General features: G+C 51.4%; 1 protein-coding gene across 1 annotated transcript in view; it reads left to right on the top strand.

Annotated features, from left to right (window-relative positions):
• RAB6B (RAB6B, member RAS oncogene family) overlaps positions 1-20,050 on the top strand; it is a 49,576-nt gene extending 29,526 nt beyond the window's left edge. The window contains exons 3-8 of the mRNA XM_070433432.1: positions 8,067-8,120; positions 8,331-8,436; positions 9,099-9,210; positions 10,241-10,334; positions 13,136-13,202; positions 15,383-20,050. Coding sequence (XP_070289533.1) covers positions 8,067-8,120; positions 8,331-8,436; positions 9,099-9,210; positions 10,241-10,334; positions 13,136-13,202; positions 15,383-15,447 — 498 coding nt within the window. The 3' untranslated portion in view covers positions 15,448-20,050. The remainder of the gene's footprint in view (positions 1-8,066; positions 8,121-8,330; positions 8,437-9,098; positions 9,211-10,240; positions 10,335-13,135; positions 13,203-15,382) is intronic.
• The last annotated feature ends 2,668 nt before the right edge of the window (positions 20,051-22,718 follow it).

Genomic DNA, 22,718 nt, shown 5'->3' with positions numbered 1-22,718 from the left:
CTCTTGGCACATGCATCCCCAGCCTCTGCCACCCCACCCGTCACCCCATCTGATCCACTCACTAGAAGCAGCAAAAAAAATAAAATTGACAAGCATCCTGGTGAGAGTCATAGCTCCACAAATCTTTCGTATAAGCCCCCAACTAAGAAATTATTTTCAAAATTTGCGATGGGAGAAACCTTCTTGTACCTGTGCCGTGATGAGACTTGACCCTCTGTGTGGCCAGGCCCCCTCCCCTCTCATAGGCCAACAAAATACACCTGCAGGCCTGGTCCTTGGACCACCTGCTTGAAACCTGCGCTAGAGCCCTGTGGTGGTCTCAGGCCTCTGCAGGTGGCCACTCGAGTAGGAGAGAGGATTTGGAGGCAGCGAACTCTAGGTTTTCTCATGGGTCCCTCGTGGGTCCTCTAGCTTGGCTGCACTTACAGGGGGTATGGCCAGGAGATTCACAGGCCGGCTCAGTCATTAGTATTTTTTAAATCTCAGAGGTGATTGCGATGAACTTATAGCCAAGGCTGGAGCCACTGGCCCATCCCTGGACCGCCCGCCCCTAGCCGATTGGGCTGCCCCAGGAGAGGGGCCGAGCCTGCTGGAACTTGCCTCGCTGCTCCCCGGAGTGGAGGAGCATTTCTGAAGGAATTCGGAGCTTTACCTGCATTGGGGCACTCCTGGGGACCCTGGGAGCCAAGGGAAGGGGACAGAAGCTGAGTCCACGGAGCCCTCACAGGCGGAGCGGTTGCCTGAGGCGCTCTCACCCCTGGCAATCTGCCTGTGCTGCCCGAGGCTTTCCTCTCCAGCTCCTGGGTCTGTATTAGCTTCCTGGGGCTGCCACAACAAATCACCAGAGACAGGGTGGCTTAAAACAACAGGAATGATCCTTCCACAGTTCTGGAGGCTAGAAGTCTGTAGTCAAGTTGTGGCAGAGCCACGCTCCCTGCAGAGGCTCTGGGAGAGGATCCTTACCACGTGCAGCTTCCGGAGCTGTGGGCGTTCCTTGGTGTGGGGCTTCATAGCCCTGATGCCCGCCTCCATCTCCATGTGGCCTTCACTGCTTGTCTCTGTGCATCCTCTTCTCTACTCATGAGGACACCAGTCACTGGATTTAGAGGCCCACCCTGAATCCAGGATGATTTTTCATCATAAGACCCTTAACTAATTACATCCACAAAGATCCTTTTTCCAGAAAGGTCACATTCTGAGGTTCCAGGTGGACAGAATTTTGGGGGATACTCTTCAACCCAATGCTGGGCTCTAGCACCTCTCGGTCTGATCCCACTTGGGACCAGACTCTCTGGCCTAGACCTCGGAATGGTCTGCCCTCACCTCACCTCCCATCCTGGACCTCTCCAGTCCCCCAGGCCCCTCCAGCCCTTGACCTGCTGCATCCGACCCGGGGAAGCCATTTCCCCAGGACCCTGTCTGGGCAGCATGTCGCTCTGTTCTCACAAGGTTTTACAAAAACAATCAGATGTTTCTTTGTGTAACGCTGTGAGCTGATTTAATAAAGCAGTTAGGTTCACTGCGGCCCATTGACTCTGTGGCCCGTCCCTTTGCTCTGCAGCCCCCAGACCAGTGTCTGTCTCCACCCTAAGGGTTCAACCCTACAGTGCGGGGCTGCCTTTCGGAGGAGCTGGGCTCCAGCTGGGCACAGCAGCACATCCTAGGGGCTCTGGGCGGGGCATTTGACAGGAATCACTGTATGTGGACAGGGGTGCTTTGTCCTGTGTGGGGTTCGATGCTCTAAACCAGGGGTGGGCAAACTTTTTGACTCGAGGGCCACAATGGGTTCTTAAACTGGACCGGAGGGCCGGAACAAAAGCATGGATGGAGTGTTTGTGTGAACTAATATAAATTCTAAGTAAACATCATTACATAAAAGGGTACGGTCTTTTTTTTTTTTTTAGTTTTATTCATTTCAAATGGGCCGGATCCGGCCCGCGGGCCGTAGTTTGCCCACGGCTGCTCTAAACTCTTTCTGAGGCACCAAGTTCTACTGCTCCTTGTCCAGCCAGACTCAGGCAGCTAGTCTGGGGGTTGCCAGGGGTGGGCAGCCAAGCCCCACACCTAAGATGCCCCCACATCGCCTTTGCTGGTGGGCCTGAAGAGGGGATCAGTGAGGAAAGGGGACCTGCGTATGGGTCAACCCGAATATCCTCCTTGAACACACGCTCATGCACACACTCATGCACACTCTCATGCACACACTCATGCACACTCTCATGCACACACTCATGCACACTCTCATGCACACGCTCATGCACACACTCATGCACACTCTCATGCACACGCTCATGCACACTCTCATGCACACGCTCATGCACACTCTCATGCACACGCTCATGCACACTCTCATGCACACGCTCATGCACACTCTCATGCACACGCTCATGCACACTCTCATGCACACGCTCATGCACACTCTCATGCACACGCTCATGCACACTCTCATGCACACTCTCATGCACACTCTCATGCACACACTCATGCACACTCTCATGCACACACTCATGCACACTCTCATGCACACTCTCATGCACACGCTCATGCACACGCTCATGCATACTGGCCTCCCCTGCTGGGGCCAGGGAACAGGAAAGGATGGGGCCTTCGGAAATAAGATGCTGAGCATCTTTCTGTCAATGGGCCACTGTAAGGAGATGAATGAGCCCTCGCAGAGCTCACAGCAGTGGAGAGACAACCAGGAGAGAGGGGTTTCCCTGATGGGTGTGGGGAGGTGCCTGGTGCTTCAGCTTGAAGAGGAGGTGCAGTTAGGCAAGGGGCAATGGGTCAGAGCACAGGGTCCAGGGGTGAAATACCCCTGAATGCTGGTCAGTTTGGCCAGATGACCCTGCCCTTAGACCCACTAGGGCACTGCCAGTCATCCAAGTGCTCCCTATAGACATTAACCTGGTCCAGACTTGCCCTTCCTCTGACACCTTTTCTTGTCCTCCCTCCTCTCTGCTGCCTTTCTCTCCCTCTCTTTTGATGAGCATATATAAATTAGGAATACAGTCACCTCGTACAGAAAGCTGACAAAGTGGCTTAAACAAAGAAAGGCTTTGGTTTCCCAGATGCAGGAAGTCGTGGTGAGACCTGAGGTGGCACAGCTGTGCAGTGATGCCGTCAGACCCCAGGCCCTTGCTCTCATGCTGTTCCGCCTTCTTGCTGTGTGGGTTCTCGTCTTTACGCAGGCTTGCTGTTGCTGCTCCAGACGGCACATCTGCATCCAAGGCAGTAAAAGAAAGCAAGAGCTGCCTGGTGTGGCTCAGTGGTTGAGCACTGACCCATAGACTAGGAGGTCCTCCAGGGACCAGGAGGTTGCTGGTTTGATTCCCAGTCAGGGCACATGCCCAGGGTTGCAGGCTCGATCCCCTGTCCCCAGCAGAGGGTGTGCAGGAGGCAGCTAAATGATGTTGATGCTTCTCACTGATGTTTCTATCTCTCCTTCTCCCTTCCTCCCTCTTTCTCTCTCTAAAATCAATAAAAACCTATTTTTAAAAAAAGAAAGAAAGAGCTACCCTGGAATGCCCTCTCCCTCCGAGCAGACTGTGGCTTATGTCTTATTGGCCAGAATTGGGTCACATCATCACCCTTAACCTCTGGGGAGGCTGGGAAAGCAGAATTTCCCTTTTACAGTCTCTAGGCAAGCAAGGGAGTAAGAGGTTGCCAGCGGGTAATGGGTGGCATCTCCCCAGGCCCTGCCAGTAACTACTGGTGAGTCCCCAGTAGCTACATTTCATAAGTTGAATGGACCCATGATGCAATTCTCTGCCCCATATTGTAGTAATCCTTCCTAATTCACTTTGTAGGCTACACTTAGGTAGCTCTTAGACAACCTCAAAGTCCACCACCTGGAGCATCTTTTGCCCTAATTATTAAAGACGGCTCATGCACTTGGATCTTTATGTGACCCTTCAGGAGACTGCTCAGGGATCCATGAGCAGATTGATTGGTTTTGATGAAATGTAACCCCTTATTTAAAGTTGGAAGGTGCATATTGTTTGGTTGATGTTCCAGACCACAGTCAGGAAATAAAAGAGCAATCAACAAATATTTCGTTGGGTGTTGACTAGCACGAGCCACTCTCCATTTAGAGGAAAGTGGCCACCAGGACTGTGTAGACTTTGAAGCTGAGGGACCTGTGCTGTGGCCTCGTACCTGGCATCCCCTTCCCCAGAGCACATAGCTGCTGGCAAGGACAGACCCAGCCCAGCATGTTTCCAGTGATTGCTGTCTCCTTCCCCACAGCACCCGCTTGCCAGTCTGAATGCTTAAGTTTTGCCAACCTCATTTGCATGCTAATTTGCATGACTTTACCCTGATACTCTCATCTAATGGTTGGTGGTGTGGAGCACAAACAGCAGCTCCATTGTCCAGGGCTTGTCAGGCCCAGCTGCTTTCTGCCACTTAGGGATGCTTCCCCAGCCATGGGCCAAGGCCTGGCCACGGCTACAAAAAGACACACATACACTCCTTTTCATGACTTCTCTTCCTGAGAAGAGAGTCTTGAGTCAATTTATGCAAATGACCATGCAAATTTCCGCTGCCGACTTTATTACTGTGTCTTGTCAGAATGTGGATGCAAAATATACTTCATAATAAATGCACATAGCAAAGAAGATTTCAACAAGTGCCGCAGGGAACATCTCTTCCCTCGGGGATCTGCTAGGCAGTGGAAGGTTTTGTGCAGATGGAGGCGTGTGATGTACGGTCTGCACTGTGTGTCTGAGCCCCCGTTGACACTGCTTAATACCACCTTTAGAAGATAAATGTGGATGTGGCTATGAAATCGGGGCTTGTGACGTTCCTCGTGTTTTGTATAAAATGAAGCGCCTGCCATTTTTCATAAGCAGTACCGTTTGCCAGCAAGATGATATTAAAGGAATAAATAAGCATTGCCAGCTTTGGGGTGACCCAATCACAGCAGAGTGCAGCCCAGCCTCCCCAGAGGGCATTCCAGGAGGCTCCTGCAGCACCGCTCAGGAGGGGAGGGGATCGTGATGGCCGTGGACTGGCGGGAGAGTCCCCAAAGTCAAGCCTGCTGTTCGTTTGTCCTGATATCCTCTTTACATCCCTGTGGCCTAGTTACCAGCAAGAATAATGTACTCCAGCCCTGGCTGGTTTGGCTCAGTGCATAGAGCATCGGCCTGTGGACTTAAGGGTCCCTGGTTCAATTCCGGTCAAGGGCATATGCCCTGGTTTCGGGCTCGATCTCCAGTGGGGGGCATGCAGGAGGCAGCCGATCAGTGATTCTCTCTCATCATTGGTGTTTCTATCTCTCTCTCCCTCTCCCTTCCTCTCTAAAATCAATAAAAATATATTTTAAAAGTAATAATAATAATAATTTACTCCATACCTTATAAGTGGAAATGAAGTACAAAGAACGAATGCTTTGACCAAGACTCTAAGGCAGTGGTTCTCAACCTTCCTAATGCCGTGACCCTTTAATACAGTTTCTCATGTTGTGGTGACCCCCAGTTTCGTTGTTACAAATTGAACATAATTAAAGCATAGTGATCAATCACAAAAGCAATATGTAATTATATATGTGTTTTCCGATGGTCTTAGGCGACCCCTGTGAAAGGGTCATTTGACCCCCAAAGGGGTCACGACCCACAGGTTCAGAACCGCTGCTCTAAGGCAAGCTAGAAGAGGGATGTGGTCTCCTTTAGAACCCACCCCTTTGAGGGTCAGCCTTTCCTGAAGTTCTGGAAACACTAGGATGTTAGGAGGAATTATAAGCACAAAGATTCCCAGGGCAAAGAAGCTTGGGAAACATTGGGTTACATGAAATTGTTCATGTTTCTTCAGAGCAGGACGTTTCAGAGCCTTTACTATGCCAGTGTGCTTTATGGCTCTCCACTAGGGGCTAGAACAAGCATGTCAAACTCAAAGGCTAACACGGGCCAAATAAACGAGGCATGCAGCCCAGGGGCCACAAGTTTGGCATGCTTGGGCTAGACTATGCAGCCTTTCCCAGAAACACCTGGTCACAGTTCAACCAATGCTCTTCCAAAGGAACAAACAGAAATCCATAGTCTTAATCACAATGTGTAGGATATAAGTAAAAATTACTAGACATAGGGAGTAAAATTCATATTCAAGAAAAAAGGAGAGGCTAGCTTTGAACAGGAGCAAAGAAGTACTTAGAGCCTGGAAGGATGTAGGGAGAAAGCCAGAAACATGTAGACAACTGTGCAAATACTGTACTTTTTAAATCCTGGCTCTGCCACTTCCAGCTGTTGACGCTGGGAAAGCACTCTTGTACTCAGTTTTCTTACCAGTGACATATGAATACTAATGAACATAACCCCTAACATAGGTTATCAGGATTAAATAATGCATGTACAGCACTTAGCACAGTAGCTGGCAAATGATCAGTACTCCCATGTTTAGTCCTTGTTACAGCGGTTATTGTTAAAACCAGGGAAGGAATTGAAGTGGTTTATTCCTGCTATTGTAAAGTAGGATTTTAGGTCATCTTCTGAGAGTAATTTTTGCTGAGGATGTGGCAGGGGCAAAATAGAGGGGAGAATTCTATGGATGGAAGCAGGAGGTGATCAAGGACAAGTCACATGTTCTTTAAATAAAACCCATAGATTTGCCATTTCTGGTGCTCGTATTCCTTCTTTAAGATTTAAATTTCCATCTTTAAAATTTCCCTTCAGCCTAAAGCATGTCCTATAATGAGGGCCCACTGGTTACAAACTATCACAGCTTTCCCTTATCTGAAAATGTTTTTGTTTTGCCTTCATCGTTAAAGTTTTCACTGGCTATAGAATTCTAGGTTGGCATGATGCTTGTTCTTTCTTTTGGAACTTTAAAGATTTGTTCCATTGTCTTCTGTCCTACATTGTTCTGACGAGAAATCAGCTATCATTCTTGTCATTGTTTCCTTGTATATAATGTGTTTTCTATTTCTGGCTGCTGGTGAGGCTTTTTCTTTACCTTTGGTTTTTAGCAACTTGACTATGATATGTGTGGGTGTTGTTTTCTTTGTATTTATCCTGTTTTAGGTTCACGGAGCTTCTTGGTACTGTGGGTTGGTGTTTCTAATCAAATTGGGAAAATTTTTGACTGTTATTTTTAAAAATATTTTTTGGCTGATTTTGCTTCTATTCTTTTTATAAGAGCCTAATTGCATGTAATGTCAGATCACTTGATATTGTCCTAGAAGCTCTTGATCCTGTCTTCACTTTTATTACATCTTTTTTCTCTGTGTGCTTCAGTTTGAACAATTTCTTTTGGCCTCTCTTCAGTTCACTGACCTTTCCTACTTAAATTCAATGTATTTTTATTTTAGGTATTGTATTTTTTAGTGTTAAGATTTCATTTTTTTCCTTTTAGCATTTTCTTATATTTCTTGAAATTTGCCCATCATATTCACCTTTTCCTTTATATTTTAACATTTATATCAGTTATTTTAAAGTCCTGTCTGCTAATCCAATATCTGGGTTATCTGGGGTCTGTTTCTATTGAGTTGTTGTTTTGATTGTGGCTTGAATTTCCTGCTTCCTTACAATGTCTAATCCTTTTTTTATTGTGTAGGGGAGATTGTTGTAGGGATTCTTGGATTCTCTTACCTTCCTTTGAATGGTGTTGAGTTTTATTTTAATAGGCAATTCAATTATGGGCAGCTAATATTTTTGGAAGGGTTACTTACCATACTTAAACTTTAAGGTAGATTTTTTTTTGTTTTTTCCCTTAGTCATCTTAAGTCTCAAGATGACGTTCATTCTTCCAAAGCTGGCCCTTTCTGGCCTTGTTCCTGGGGAAACCTTCTCACCCAGTTTTCTCATCCCTGCCCTTTTATATCACTCAACAAACAAAAAACAAACAAAACAAACCCTGTCCTCACCTTGATTTAGCTCAAACTCACTTCCTCTGAGAGGGACCAGAAGGTTCACTGTTGAGAAAGTGGGAACCAGGGACAACAGAGCAGGACCCACCTGGCATTTGGCATGGGTGTCCTCCATTTTTCTGGCAGTCACTACCTGGATCACTGAGCTTTTGCCCCTTTGCCCAAGACTTTTCAGTTTTGACCTGTCTGTGCTTTTCTCTAACAGGCAACCATTGGAATTGACTTCTTGTCAAAAACCATGTACTTGGAGGATCGTACGGTGAGTGCCTGACTTTAGAACAGGGAGGACAGGGAGTGCTCCTTTGGACCTATCACCTGGACCCTTAGCTGGGCACCCCTGAGAGCCCATGCCTGCCCCAGAGCTGGCAGTGCCAACATCACAGAACCAGGACCTCGCCCACTCCCCACTCCCCACCCCCACCATGAGGACCTGGCTGCCCCTGCTGACCCCCTGCCCTCCCTGCCACAGGTGCGGCTGCAGCTCTGGGACACAGCGGGCCAGGAGAGGTTCCGCAGCCTGATTCCCAGCTACATCCGGGACTCCACAGTGGCCGTTGTGGTGTACGACATCACTAGTGAGTGTGGGTCCTGGCTCCCAGGGGCTCCGGGGCCCGAGTGGAGCCCCAGCCAGTTTGCAGCATGTGTGTGTGTATATACACATGCCCACTCTTACTGTCTGAATGCAGGAAGGCAGGTGCCTGCCACTGGGGGGTTAGTTGCCTTTGAACACAGTGTGTTTTCCACTTCCCCGCCCTCCTGCGCCAGTCATGGTTGTGCAGGTTGGCCCTGCTCCCGGCCCCTCTGCACCCTTGTTGGCCTTGGCTGCCAGAAAGACCCCTGCAGAGCAACTTCTGTGCCTGTGTGTCAAGGTGGGAGAAGACACTGGTCCCTGGGCAAGTTTGCCCCAGCAGCTGTGGCTTTGTCAGCTGGCATCCCAGCCCCTCACCAGGCTCCCACTAGTCCACATAGCAAATCATGACCCTGTCACCTTCCAGGCGGGGTAAATTCTCTCCGCCAGAGAGTGACTCAGCAATGCCAGGGGCTCTCCAGGGCCTTGGGGCCGCAGCTCCACAAACCCACCTGGGCCTCCTGTGGAAGGCCCAGACCCACTGGCCTGTGTGGCCTGTGCTCCAGCCCCTCCTGGGGTCTGGTATGCCTGCTGCCCCTTCCCACCTTTCCCCTCTCCTGGTGGGGGCTGTATCTCACTCCCAGTTCTATCCCCGCTTTCCACCTCCAGACCTCAACTCCTTCCAGCAGACCTCTAAGTGGATCGATGACGTCAGGACGGAGAGGGGCAGCGACGTTATCATCATGCTGGTGGGCAACAAGACGGACCTGGCTGACAAGAGGTAGGATCAGGGGCTGGCAGGCTGGGCCCACCCTCCCCGCCTCTGCAACTCCTCCTGGACAAGGAGTTCTGGGGTGCCTGGGTAGCGAGCACCCTTTCTGCCTGTGCTCTTCCCATGCATCTTGGAAAGGTACCGGCAGGTTGCTGGAGGCTTTGAAAGCCCCTGGTAGACCCTTGCCCTCGTCATCTCTGAGGCCCCACCTCGCACTGCCATCAGGGGCAGTTCCAGGGTGCTCCTCTGTGCGTGGTCTTCATGGAGCCCCGTGCACCTGGCCCAGCCCAGCAGTGCATGGTCTGGGAACTGGCCACAACCAGCAACACAGCTGCAGGCTCCTGCCGACTTCTGCTTGTGCTATGTCTCTGCCCCAGGACATGCCCGCACCGGTGTGGGTGTGGGTCTGAAGGTCCTGGTCCCATGTGTTAACCTCAGAAGTTCGGGTCTGGCGCTGTGTCTGGATATGACACTCTGAAGAGGCTGCTCCAGGGCACAGGGTTGACTTACATACGTTTGTCCACTTTTCTCAGGGGACCCAGCTTGGTTAAAGGTCATGCATTGTGGGCTTCCTGAAATATACTCTAACCATTTAAGGAATAATCTGAATTAGAGACTGTTTTGTTAGAATCCTCCTCCTGATGTGAAGAAAAATGGGGCTCGAAGCCTAGCTCCTTTGCTAAGTAGGCCACTTGGAGCAGGCCCTTTAACCTCGGTGTTTTCATTCGGGAAACAGGACTGATGACACCACCCAGAGAGGCGGTATGTGGCCTGCAGCACTTTACACATGTAGTCTCTGGCCGTGGCCGCTGTTGGGAGAGGCAGCTATGGGACAGCCCCACCCACCTGCCACAGGGCCTGTGTCCCAAGGGGAAGATACTACAGAAGGAGGAGAGAAGGGGCTGTTGTGCCCTGTGTCCCCTTCATCCTGGTCAGCTCCTCCGCCCTGCTGGGTGGGCCCCTCCTCTCAGGCTGTTCCCTCCACCTCTCCCAGGGGCTGCTCTCTACCCAGCTGATGTTCCCCTTCCCTCACCTGCAGGCAGATAACCATTGAGGAGGGGGAGCAGCGCGCCAAGGAGCTGAGCGTCATGTTCATCGAGACCAGTGCGAAGACCGGCTACAACGTGAAGCAGGTAGGATGCACCTGGTGCTGATCCCCGGCCCAGCTTGTCCATAGGGCCCACGTATGGCTTCCAGCATGGTCAGCCTCGGGCTCAGCTCTGTCTCTCCCCAATGGGCTAGTGACTAGGTTGGGGTAGCCAATCAGAGTGCCCATAAACCCACCTCCCGGGGAACAAGCTTACCCAGAGGTGGTAACGCATGCGCGAAGGAAGGAGCACTGGCCCTCAGGGGGTGTCCGGAGAACGTCATCATGAGGTGCCATACAGCAGCCAGCCACAAGGCCCTGGAGCATGTGTGAGCGTCCAGTCACCAGCTTCCGGGGGGCTGAAAGAAGCACCGTTTCCCTAGCGGCTGGGGATGAGGGTGCAGGGGTTCATGCCTTGTGCTTGGCAGAGCTCAGGGGTTGCAGGGTCAGGCAGGCTTCGAAAAAGGAGCCCACCTGGGGTGTGCTGGAGCTCTCAGGAGGGGACAGGCCTGGTGAAGCAGAATCATCAGAGGAGCCATAGAGGGTCCATATTCCCAAGGAGTCCGTGGTGCAATGCAGCAGGTCAGCGGTCTTGGGTTGGGAAAAGCACGGCTTTGTCGGCACTAACTTCTGAGTGCTCTGTAGCGTTGTTACCGTCAGCGATGAGTGTAGGCAGCAAGCCTGTCCCAGCAGCAGCGCTGTGGCTTTATCACTCAGGGATCACGGCTGTGTGCTTATCGCCTTGCAGTGTGTTACGGTATCTTGAACCTGACACCCCTCGCTGCTTCAGTATCACGGTGGTTATTAGACACACTGCCAGCTCTTGCTGTTTTACACGTTCATGCTTTGTCACTAGTTTGTGTCTTTAAAGATCTTAGAAGTGTATGTCAATACTAAGTGGCTTCCTTTATGCTCCGGTGTAATTGATGTCACACACTTAGAAGGCGTGTGTAGGTGTCACCAGACTGCCAGAGGGGTCTGTGGTTCACAGAAGGTTAGGAGCCTCTGCCTCTGAGAAGGAGAGGACTTGGAGAGGTGACGAGGAGGGAGGATATCCGGGCAAGGGGAACAGCATGAGTAAAGGCGGGGCAGGAGGGGTGCCTGTGGCCGGGGGAGGGGACACCAAGTGGGGAGCATGGCTTGGCTGGGGTGTCACTTCTGCCCGCCGTCCCCATTGGTGCTCGGGGAACACTAGACAAGCTGCCCATGCAGCATTGGCCTGGGTGCGGTGAAGATTCACGCCACGTGGACAGTGCCAGTGGCCGTGGGGAAGGTGGCAGAGGAGCAGAGACAGAGTGGGAGCCCCAAGCTCCAGGACGCAGTCCCCCCCCAATTGGACTACAATGTCTCCATTCATTCGCACCCCCTTCCTAGAATCCTTCATTGTAAGGCCAGGCTGCTATGGGGTCTCCTGGAGGAGGGAGCTACCCATCCCTGTCCCTGGCAGCATACAGGAGACACTGGCTGCTGCCCTTTGCACCTGAATGGAAAGTCCTGGGGGGCGGGGCGCAGAGGGCAGGCAGTGGTCAGAGTCAGGGAGACACTGATGCCTCCCTTCCTAGAATGGTCTGGAGCCCCATAATGGTCTGAGCAGGAGTTCAGTGTGGTCACTTGAGACCCTGTGTGGTTCAGAGGGGCCCCATGCAGTACAGACTCCTGGACCCTAACCCTGATCATATCTGCTCTCAGAGACCCACATGTGACCCCCAAGAGCTGCCTTCTAACTGTCAGCTTGGCCATTGGTAGAAGCTGTGACCATTTTGACATTCAGAGCAGGGCTGCCTGGGTCAGGGCCACAAAGGAAAGCTCAGAGGAGCGACCCAGGCCCTCTGCACCCTCACCCGATCCTGCCTGCCCCACTCAGAGCCCTTTCTGCAGCTCCCACAGGGCCCACACCCTGCCCGGCAGGCCAGTGGCTGCACCACTCAGGCCCTCACTGCCTTTGGCCCTGGGTGCTCCACAGGGCCCTCACCCAGCCTGGTGCTCCGATAAGACTGGGCTCTGGCTGAACCCCGGACTAAGACTCACCCTGTCCTCAGAGAAGCTGTAAGCCCAGAGCCCACCGAGTTCCTGCAGTTGGTGTCCGTGGGGAGAAGGGAAGCATTCAGAATCTTCTGGTGCCTTGTACTTCCGCTCTGTACTTACTGTCACCTCCTACCTGACACTCCTGTGCACCCCGCCCCAGCACACATACACCCCACACATTTCTCCCCATGCACTTACACACTTACACACACAGAAACCCCACATGTGCACATACACACCGCACACACTCCCCCACACACTTACACAAATGCACACACACACACAGACACCACACACCACACCACACATACTCCACACAGTATACACATCACACGGCCATACCCAGACAAACCCACAATATCACGTGCATGCTCCTGTGTTCTTCTCTCAGAAAAGTCTCTCTGCTGTGACTGGGTGGCCCTGGCTCCCAGTGCCCAGCTGCCTCGACACCCATGAACGTGCAGGATTCCCTGAGAGGCTCATTTGTCTCAAGGGCAGGAGGGAAATTGGTTCCCCACACCTGATCCCTACATGGGCAGCGGGACAGAATCCCTCCTCAGGGCTGTCTCCCAGGTTCTAGGTCATTATCTGCACTGGGATAGGTCCCTTTCAGACACCATGACCCAAGCTCAGCTCCTCGTGACCCCTGGCCAGCCTACTGGGTGAGAGGCACCAGGGATGGGGGAGAGAGAAGTCGGTGGGTCAGATAGGACAGTGAAGCCCAAGGGCAGGGTGAATAGAGGCAAGAGGGTGGAGACCCAGTGTGAGCAGGAGGGAAAGAGGGGTGTGGGGGGCTCATGCTGCATCTCCCCCTGTCTCCAGCTCTTTCGACGTGTGGCGTCGGCTCTGCCTGGAATGGAGAATGTTCAGGAGAAAAGTAAAGAAGGGAGTATCCTTTTTCCTTGACGAGTGATTGAGAGATGTGCTGGAGAAGCCATTTACCCATCTAGTTATCCTCTTAGCACTTCAGAGCAGTGGATGAGCACGGGCCTTACCTCCAGCCCAGCTTCCCCCTGATGGATATGGTGTGGGGCTCTGAGCAGGGACGAGGCTGAGCTCCAAGGTCTTTAAGACCATCCAGCTTGAACCACCTAAGCTGTCACCTCCCAAACAGGGTGGGATACCAGAGGGATGTGCATGGAGTGGTGGGAGGGGCGGGGAGTGAGACAGTGATGCTGCCCTTATTTACAGTGGACACCGATCTGCTTTTCACGGTGTAAGTAGAGTCGCCACTGCAGGGAGGGCTTCTCTCTTTACACTCACATATGATTTCAACACGGTTCAGCCCACTCCACACGAGGCAGCCCCCCAACAGATGCCTCCTCCCATGTCCTGCCTGCTTCCTCGGCCCAGCCCTGCACAGCCCCCGTGCTCCCCACTGCTCCCAGGACAGGGTCACATGCCATTCACATGGTCCACCCCACACCACAGGCAACACCAGAAGCTGGCATTGAGGTTCAGAGAGATTGTCTGATTTGCCCAATTAGGAAAAAAGTAGTTATTTATTATCTACTAGAGGCCAAGTGCACGAAATTCATGCACAAGTAGGGTCCCTAGTGGCTGCTGGCTGGGGCCTCCCTTTGTTCCGCACTGCTCCCTGGTGGTCAGCGCACGTCATAGTGAGCGATCGAACTCCCGGTCGGTCAAACTCCCGAGGGGACACTTTGCATATTAGGCTTTTATATATAGATAGATGTACTTGTTTATTTATACTCTGTTATGTTATGAAAAATGTGTATATAGATATGTTGATATAGATATAGATATATTGATATAGATACACACACACAAGATAAAAATGTATATGTGTACACACACACACACACACACACACGAGAAAAGCAGGGCACAGGTAAAATAAAGGTAGGAAAACAAGGACAAGAAAGATGACGTCATACTCAAAATATATGCCATGGCTGAATGGCCAACAAACGGCAAGGAGGGAAACTGATCTTTAGAAGAAGCGTGCCTTTTTCTAGTACAGTCATCCCTCTGTATCTACAGGGAATTGGTTCTAGGATCCACCCCTCCCCGCCCCCCACCTCCTGGATATCAAGCTCCACAATGCCCAAGTCCCTTCAATAACATGGCGTAGTATTTGCATATAACCTATGCACATCCTCCCACATACTTTACATCATCTCCAACCTACTTATAATATCTAATGCAATGTAAATGCTATGTGAATAGTTGTTAACTGTATTGTTTAGGAAACAATGACAAAAAATAATGTACATGTTCAGTTCAGATGCAAGCGTTGTAGTCTTAACTGCACACGTCAGCAACATTTTTTTTCCAAATATTTTTTATTCACAATTAGTTGAATCCACCCACAGATGCAGAGCCTGTGGGCACCCAGGGCCGACTGTGCTTAAAGCCAGAAGAATCTCTCCCATAGTCCTTAAACAGGGGCCACAAAAACATCCCTAGGATGCCAGCAACAGCTCCCATAGCAGGCCTTATACCTCCCACCCCTTCCCCCGACCCCAGTGCAGTCCCACAGCCGGCCCCGGCCCCGGAGCCTGGCCAGGAAGAGTCATTCTGTGTGGTGTGGAGGGCCTGGTGCTCAGCTGTGATCGACCTGGCATGATAGTTTCCAACCTGCTGAGGGCAGAGGGCAGAGCCCGTCTGTGCAGTTTGAACCCACTGCTCCGGTAGTTCTGATGGGTGCTTCTCCAGCCTACAGTCCCTGGGCACCAATTAAAGGCTGGAGAGGGGGCTGTGCTGAGGTCCTTCTGCAGGGACGTGGCATCCTCGAGTCTAAGGGACACACACTGACCGGAGGGCTTGAGGGGTCCATTCTGCTGCAGCAGACTAGGGCGAGGCCCAAGGAGCCCTGTGCTTCCAGATGTGGGATCCAGACTCTCTACCTCCAGTGCACTTTGGGGTAGGCTAGGAAGGGTGGGCGCTGGGGCCCTGCATCCTCCCTCCCCAGGCCATGCAGAGTCAGGTGTTTGTGGAGGGGAAGAGGGGCTGGGCAGGGCGGCCGAGGGGGTGCACGGGGGAGGGCGTGAGGCCGGGTGGCAGCTTCTCTGTGAGAGTCCTCTTCCTTAGCCCAGCCCCCTGCAGTGATCGACATCAAGCTGGACAAACCCCAGGAGCCCCCAGCCAGCGAAGGCGGCTGCTCCTGCTAATGCAGCCTGACCTGAAGGCTTCCTCCGACACTACTCGCTTGTTGTGTTGCTTCCTATTGGTTAGCTTCCTAAGGGGTGGGGTGGGAAACGAGTTTATCCAGATGGGAGGATTTTTCTTTTCTCTCTGTCTCTAGGAGTAGGGTGGGGTGGGGAGGGAGGCTGGGCATCAGGGATCACGTCACTCTTAACAGCTGTTACTCAAACAACTATTTTTTGGTTTGGTTGTAATATATTGTACTTTATTAAGATTGCCAAAAACGGTTAAAATTTAAAAAAAAAAATTTAAATCATGTGTATACAACTTTTTGCCAGATAAAAATGTAGTCATTTTTATTTGAAAGTTGTGCTTTTTTGTTTTTGTATATTTGTAAACTTACAGAGAACCTTTTCCACACACCTCCTCCTTCCTGTCCTCTTTCAACTGTTCATTGACTCTGCCCTCCTCCCACCCCCCCAGCCCAATAAACTAAAACATTAACTGAGCGACCTAATTAGGCTCCAATCCTGGGCCATCCTGCCCTGACCAACCAGGTCCCACTGAACAGGTCCTACCTGGTTAAATCAAACACTGAACAAAACAGCCTCTGAGGAGGCAGCTCTGACCCTGTCCTTCTTCCGTGGCCAGAATGGGACACCAGGCTTGGCCCGAGCTGACATTAAGGTCTCCTGGACAGCAGGGAGCCCGGCCCTAGGCCCCACTGCAGTTATGTCTGCCTCTCCCTTCCCCTCTGAGAAGCCTTGAAGGTGGGGCAGGGCAGGGCACTTGCCACAGGCACCCTGGTGTTCTCTGTGGCCCGCTAGTGATTGGCAGAGCAAGAGGTCCCTGGAAGGAAGGACGGGGTGCTGTTGGCAACTGTGGGTCATGTTGATGTGTGGTTGGTTCGTAGACTTGGGGCACCGTGCGTACTTGTGAAAATGTTTTAACCACCCGGCCCAGCGTTCAGCACACATATCTGGGCTGAATCTAAGGGAAGAGCAAAGAGACTCACTGTGTGGCCTCAGGGAGTGTTGTCTGCAGAACCACCACTTTGAAGACCCATGTCCTCAGGTCTCGGTTGCTAATACTGTTGAGTGCTGTTTTGGAAAAGCTGGCTTCTTGATGTGCTTTGCCCCACTGGCGCGGTGCAGTTGGGTGCGCAATCTTTTGCTGATGTCGTTGCCTGAGAGGAGGGCTGCGGTGGGGTCTCTCTGCCCAGACCTTTGCCATTTTTGACTCATTTCTGCCAAGGGCTGAGTCTGAGCACCTGTAAAATCTCTGAAGAGAACTCCCTCTTCTCACTAAGTGATGTCACCCACTTGGCCTGTATTCCAAATAGACACAGACTCACCAACCCCGAGCCTGCGAAAAAGCCAGGCAGTGAACAGCAACTCTGGCCAAAAAACAGTAAACCCCGCCCTCCAAGCTGGCGCTGACTTCCTCCAGGCTGCTGTTGGGCATGTCCTAGGTGAGCTAAAGGGCCGTCTAGGGTGTGAATTCCTCCACAAAGCAGTGCTCAAACAAGTGATTGCAATGAATCTTGGAACTTCTCAGAAACGAATCCAAAATGGCAGCCAGTAAGGGCAGCGAAACCGGGCAGGACCCACTGCTGTTTGTCCAGTGGGCCTGCCACACACGGTCAGCTAAGGAGATGGAGCGTCAGAGGGGGTCTTTAAAGAGAAATTTATCTTCAGGTGGAGAAAAGAGGGAGCAGAATTCCCGCTGAGCTCCTCTTCCTAAAGGCAAAGACGAACGTACGAACGTAATTCCAGTGTCGTGTGTTTAGTTTTTATATGTGTGTACATAATTATATATAGAGATAGACTTGTGTATACACCTTCCACACACATTCCCACAGAGGTACATGTGCTCAACGTATACTCTTGTTCTTCCTGCTCTCAAGTTGGAACTTGCGTTGTGATAACAGTTTTGAAAATTCAAAAGTACTGCGACGTGTTGAAATAAGAAGTACTTAATATTGTCAAAAAACTTGTGATTGTCTTGCCATCAATAAAATAATTACATAGATGTGTTAAACTACAGGCAAAAATAGCCCACGGGAATATGTGCACCATTTCTCCTTCTATGTACTCATATGCACGGGTGTGCATGCCTCGTGGGCCAGCACCCCCCACCATGGCACACCCCCAAGTGGTGCTCGTTGGAAGAGTGCTTACTTACCTCGTGAGAATTTACAGGAGCCCATGTTACAGCAAGCGGGCCATTGCTGGTGGCCTCTGGGACGGCCCCCATTTGCAGGGATCTGCCCTGGGTCTCAGTGGAATGAATGTACGGTGGATTTTTATTTTCTTGGTACTAAAGAGTAGCTTTTCTTAAAACATTCCTGTAAAGAAAAAAAGTAGAAACTCAGTTCCTTTCTCATGTGCACACGTATCCAAGGCACCATGAACTCTGTTCCATCACAGCCTACACACAGGTGGGCGACGGATGGAGCAGGAAGACACACAGTAAAGACTGTTTGCTTTTTTTTTTTAAATATATTTTATTGATTTTTTTACAGAGAAGAAGGGAGAGGGATAGAGAGCCAGAAACATCGATGAGAGAGATCAATCAGCTGCCTCCTGCACGCCCCCCAGTGGGGATGTGCCCGCAACCAAGGTACATGCCCTTGACCGGAATCGAATCCCGGAGTCCGCAGGCCATCGCTCTATCCATTGAGCCAAACCGGTTCAGCAAGACTGTTTGCTTTGACGTGGCCTCCGTGAGCCCCACCTTTCGTAGCAGGTACACAACACCCCCTCTTTGGAGTCCAGGCTCTCCCCAGCCCTGTGGGCCTCTGAAGGTGAGGGCCGTTGCCCCATCTTGTCCTCCCATCTCGGTGGTGCCATTCCATTCCAGGACCCTCCTTTCTCCCAGCATTTCCTGGCTCCTGTTGGGGCAGCCAGAGCTCTTGCACAGAAGTGCACTGTTCTTTGGCCCTCATGTTCAGCAGGCAGGTGCATCACTGTCCTCTTGCTTAGAGGTAGGACCTCAACTCAGAGAGTTCAGGCTCAATAATGAAATGACCAGGTTAGGTCTTGGCATCGCCTCGGCATCCCCAGTGACTGCCATCTTTGCTGAATCCTGATGGGCTAGCACACGGCAAAGTGGAGGACTCCTTTTGGGAAAGGATCTCAGTTTACCAGTAGTTCAATCCCTCTCCTCCAAGACTAGCCCTGACTTGGGAGATGAGTGGAGTCATCTTCTTTAGGCCCTCTTTTTTTTTTTTTGTCCTTTGGGGATGTCAAAGAAAAGTTGTCGGTAAAGTTCCTGTTTCACAGGCACTGAAAAATTGAGCCTAAACAGAAAAAGCAGATGCATATTGAAATGTGCACGCGACAGAATGAAAGTGTGACGGGAGCATCTTGAGGGCTAGAGGCGCAGTTGTGTCATCCAGGGTGAGCTCGCTTGCTGACTGATATAAGCAAGTTTCTTTTGCCAGAGGCCCCCCTGCTCTCACGGTCACCACTCTCTTCCCATCACTGCTCCCTTCCTGTCAGCATCCTCCAAAATTCTGTAATGTTCCCCGGTCCGAGGAGCGGTGGCCAGGTCAGTTCAAGTGTCTCAGGCAACAGAAACAAGGCTTGCAATGGTGGTAGCTAAGGATGCAGACACGTCTTGGTGGCGGCCAGTGCTGGAGCCCCTGCCCTCAGGGACCAGATGTGACAACTATGACACCGCTGGCTTCGGTGTCCTGCAGGCAGAGTAGCCTCATTCCTTCACACAGCGAAGGCAGGTGAGGACATCAGAATGTGAGAACAGGCAGCCGAGGACTATGAGGCGTGTCTGAGCCGCACGAGGGGCAGCTAAGTGGAAGTCTGTCTGTCTGCATCAACCAAGCCGGGTTGTATGCTCACTCGTTTCCAAACTACCTCTTCCCCAAGAATGTGAGGCATTGTCACCCGGCTACAGCGGTGTGAGGCAGAGGTCTCAAACCCTTCCTGTTTCACAGGCAGGAAAACCAAGATAGAGAAGGGTGACTTCCTTAGTCACCCAGCAGTGTTGGAAGCAGTCAGAACCAAGATGTTTCCATCTCCATCTGTCGCCCACCTGTGTGTACAAACGTGACTGTGTACCTGCACATAAAGGGCTGCTGTGCATGGATGTTCATCAGACTCTCTACTCTGGTTGGGACGTGAGATTCTCTCCAGTATCTGAGTGAGCCAGGAAAGAATCCACGTACATTTCAGGCTCCTCCATTGCAAAGAAGGGCCAGTCCCCAGCTCCACTCTGATGGTTGTGGGCATCCACAGACTAGGGCACCCTTTGAATTTTTGTTTGAACTGTTTAGGTGTTCCAAAACCTTGGGCTCTCAATGTGTGAACTCCCTGGACGCCAGCCCTGTGTGGGTGATGCTGGCGGCAGTGGGGTTTTGGGTGCTTCCTTCCAGCGGGAAGTGTCTATACATCAAAAGCCAGTTCCTATCACGGTGTGCATCAACTCCCCCTCACTTTCCTCACCCACCCCAGGAAGGGACTAGCCATGAGGAACATGGAGGGTGACATTTCCATCTCTTGCTGGCTCAGCAGGCATAAACGGCCACATTGACTTTACATAAAACTGTGTAAAATGTGGAAGATTCAGCATGTTGATCAAACAATAAACTGTCCTAATTCTCAACACAAAGCTTCTTGTCTAATATTTCTAAGTGGTGCAATCATATATGGGGCAGGGGAGGGGCTCTGGGGAGGGTGTGGTGTGTGAAAAAGTATTTCTTCAAGTGCATGCTCCACAAAGACCCTCCTATATGTCTGTCCACTACCCAAAGCCCTCTGCTTCTTCCTTCCTCCTCCTCACCTGGGCTCTCCACCAGCTCAGAGGGGGCAAAGGTAGGACACACTCACTTCCATAACCTCCATTCTGCCTAAAGGCTGATGGACAGGGAAACTCCAGGCAGAACTGAGACTCAGTGTATGTGTCTTCTGTCTTCCCTGCTCCCCACTGGCCAGGGCTAGGGGTGATCAAGGGTGGATGCAGGGACTGGATCTCTCTTCCTTCTGATGATTTCCAGGAAGCCATGTAGAGGCAAGTATTTAAGGTGAACCATAATCAACCTTTCAGGGGACACCAAAGTGCCACATACCACCTCCGACTTCACCCCACACCTATTACAGAACATTTCTGAGGCCCTTCAGATCTCAGTCATCTCCAGACTAAAAGACGCCTTGAGGCCTGGAGAGTGGTGGGATCCATCCAAAATCAACATGAAGGCCGTGGTCAGGCATGGAATTGCCCTGACTTGCAAAGGCAGGAATCCTGAGGCAAGTTCACCAGGTCTCACTCTTCCAAGTTCAATCTCACCCATTATCTTTCCCCTTTCAAGGTTCTGAAGTTTCTGGCACAACCTCCCATCTGCCACCTTGAAGAAACCAACTCTGATGAGGAGGAACAGGAAATAGATGTCCCTGCCCAATTAGCCTACCTTGTACTGGCTGCCAGATGTAAAATGTGAGGCAGAGGTTTGGGGGGATGTGCACATGCTGGTACGGGCTTGATGAAAGGCAGAGTAATGCTGTTCCAAGAATTTGAGGTGAACCGTGAATTCCCCAAGATTACAGTATTCCCGGCAACATGACTTAAGACAGCAAAGGGGGTGCATAATCTGAGAATGGCGTTACATGCAGGACTATCCAAGAACTTTGATAATCCTAACGCTAACCTCTAATTGTTTTTAAAAAAAGCCTAGCTCAGTTGAAACAAAATGATCTTAAGTCAACACAAGTACCTCACGCTAACAGGACCACAGGGAGATGCTGGAACCCCCGGAGGCACTGAGACACAACCCACAGGAAGAAGTGGCAGCCCTATCGGGGCTGTACCACTGGCCACGCGGTGCTCAGGGACCAGCAGAGCTGGTGGAGGTCACGCTGATGAGATGAGGGAAGAGAGGGGAGCCACACAGAAAGGGCGCGTTGTTTTTCACCTTAGAATGAGACTGTATACCTCGAAAGGCAGGAATTGTGCTGCAGTCACTATTCTAGAGCCCAGCACAGGGCTTGATGTTTTCTGAATGAACGAATGCCATACAAGGCTCTTGTGAGCAATCAACAATTATAGTTGGAAAGAGAGTAGGATTACGATTACTTTCCTGCACAAAAGCCAGCGTAGTAATCAACTTTAACTATGTGAAGGGTTGAAAGAAGAGCTAAGCATCTTAATATCCTTCAGGTGAGAATGGGCATAAACCAATTGAAGCTTTGACAATTCCGTACTAAACTCGAGTCTTTTTTTAAAAAGCAGCAACACAACATTCTGGCTGAAATGATCTCAAGACAATGGACCATGGCCAAGTGCCTCATGCTCAGCAGGACCACTGGACTCCCAGGAGGCACTGGGACAGAGGCTGTGGGAGAAGGTAAGTGGAAAACCCTAGGAACTCCCCAACAGCATCTGTTGTTGATCAGGAGCCAGGACCCCAGGAAACTGGCAGGCACATGGTATGGAAGGGACCTGGAACCTAATTCCAAGGCCCCGGAACCCTTGCAAAAGGGGCCTGAACAAAGGGCTAGAATAGAGAACAGCAGGACCGGGGCCTAGACCCCTCGGTCTGTCTGCACGTGGGCCCCGTGCCCCTGGAGGATTCCATTCCGGAAGCAGGCAGTGATTACCAATGGAGTGCCCAGGGCTTATTCATCGCAGCTGCCCCTGCACCGTGGCTCCTCTCTGTGGCCTGCACCTCCCGTAGCAGGGAACAGTCATTCCCATGAGGAGGCTGCTGCCCTGGAGGCAGGTGTCAGTACCCCCCCACACACACCCCTCACCCCTACACACAGCAGCTCAGGCACTGCTGTTCCCAAGAAGGTGTTTCAAGCCACAAGTGTCTCATCTATGATGTACAGTCGTGCCTAGTCTGTCAGTGCCTGACATTCCTCTTGCCACTCTGGCCACACCTGCCTCCCATCTCATGATGGAATAGGTCTACTTTGGCTGAATGGCTTCACGGCCAGGAGGATACCACCAAGGTAAAGAACACATTTGTCCTCCCACCAAAACCCCTTCCCAACTCCCATGGACCAGTCTCCATGACCTCATCCTGGCCCAACCTACGAGTATGAAAAGACTGTAGTGGAGAAGGAAGCAGAAGAGGGCCCAGGAGGGGTTCTGTACCCTGCTTCTTACTTCACCCTGTTAGAAAAACTAAGCAGGGCTTATGGCCCAAAGCACTTAAAAAACAAACATGCTAAAGGCACACTCCCGGCCAGATCACTCTGAGGATGCTCCCAGGGGCCCCTGTGCCTGTAAAGGGCATGTTAAGTATGTCGATTCCTGAGGCCACACCAGATCTGCTATCACA

The sequence above is a fragment of the Myotis yumanensis genome, unplaced genomic scaffold (genome assembly GCF_028538775.1).
Source record: "Myotis yumanensis isolate MYYU_CA2020_CCGP unplaced genomic scaffold, mMyoYum1.0.hap1 SCAF_14, whole genome shotgun sequence".
In the NCBI taxonomy this organism is placed as follows: Eukaryota; Metazoa; Chordata; class Mammalia; order Chiroptera; family Vespertilionidae; genus Myotis; species Myotis yumanensis.
The sequence above is the reverse complement of the archived record's forward strand: the minus strand, read 5'-3'. Positions and strand labels throughout refer to the sequence as shown.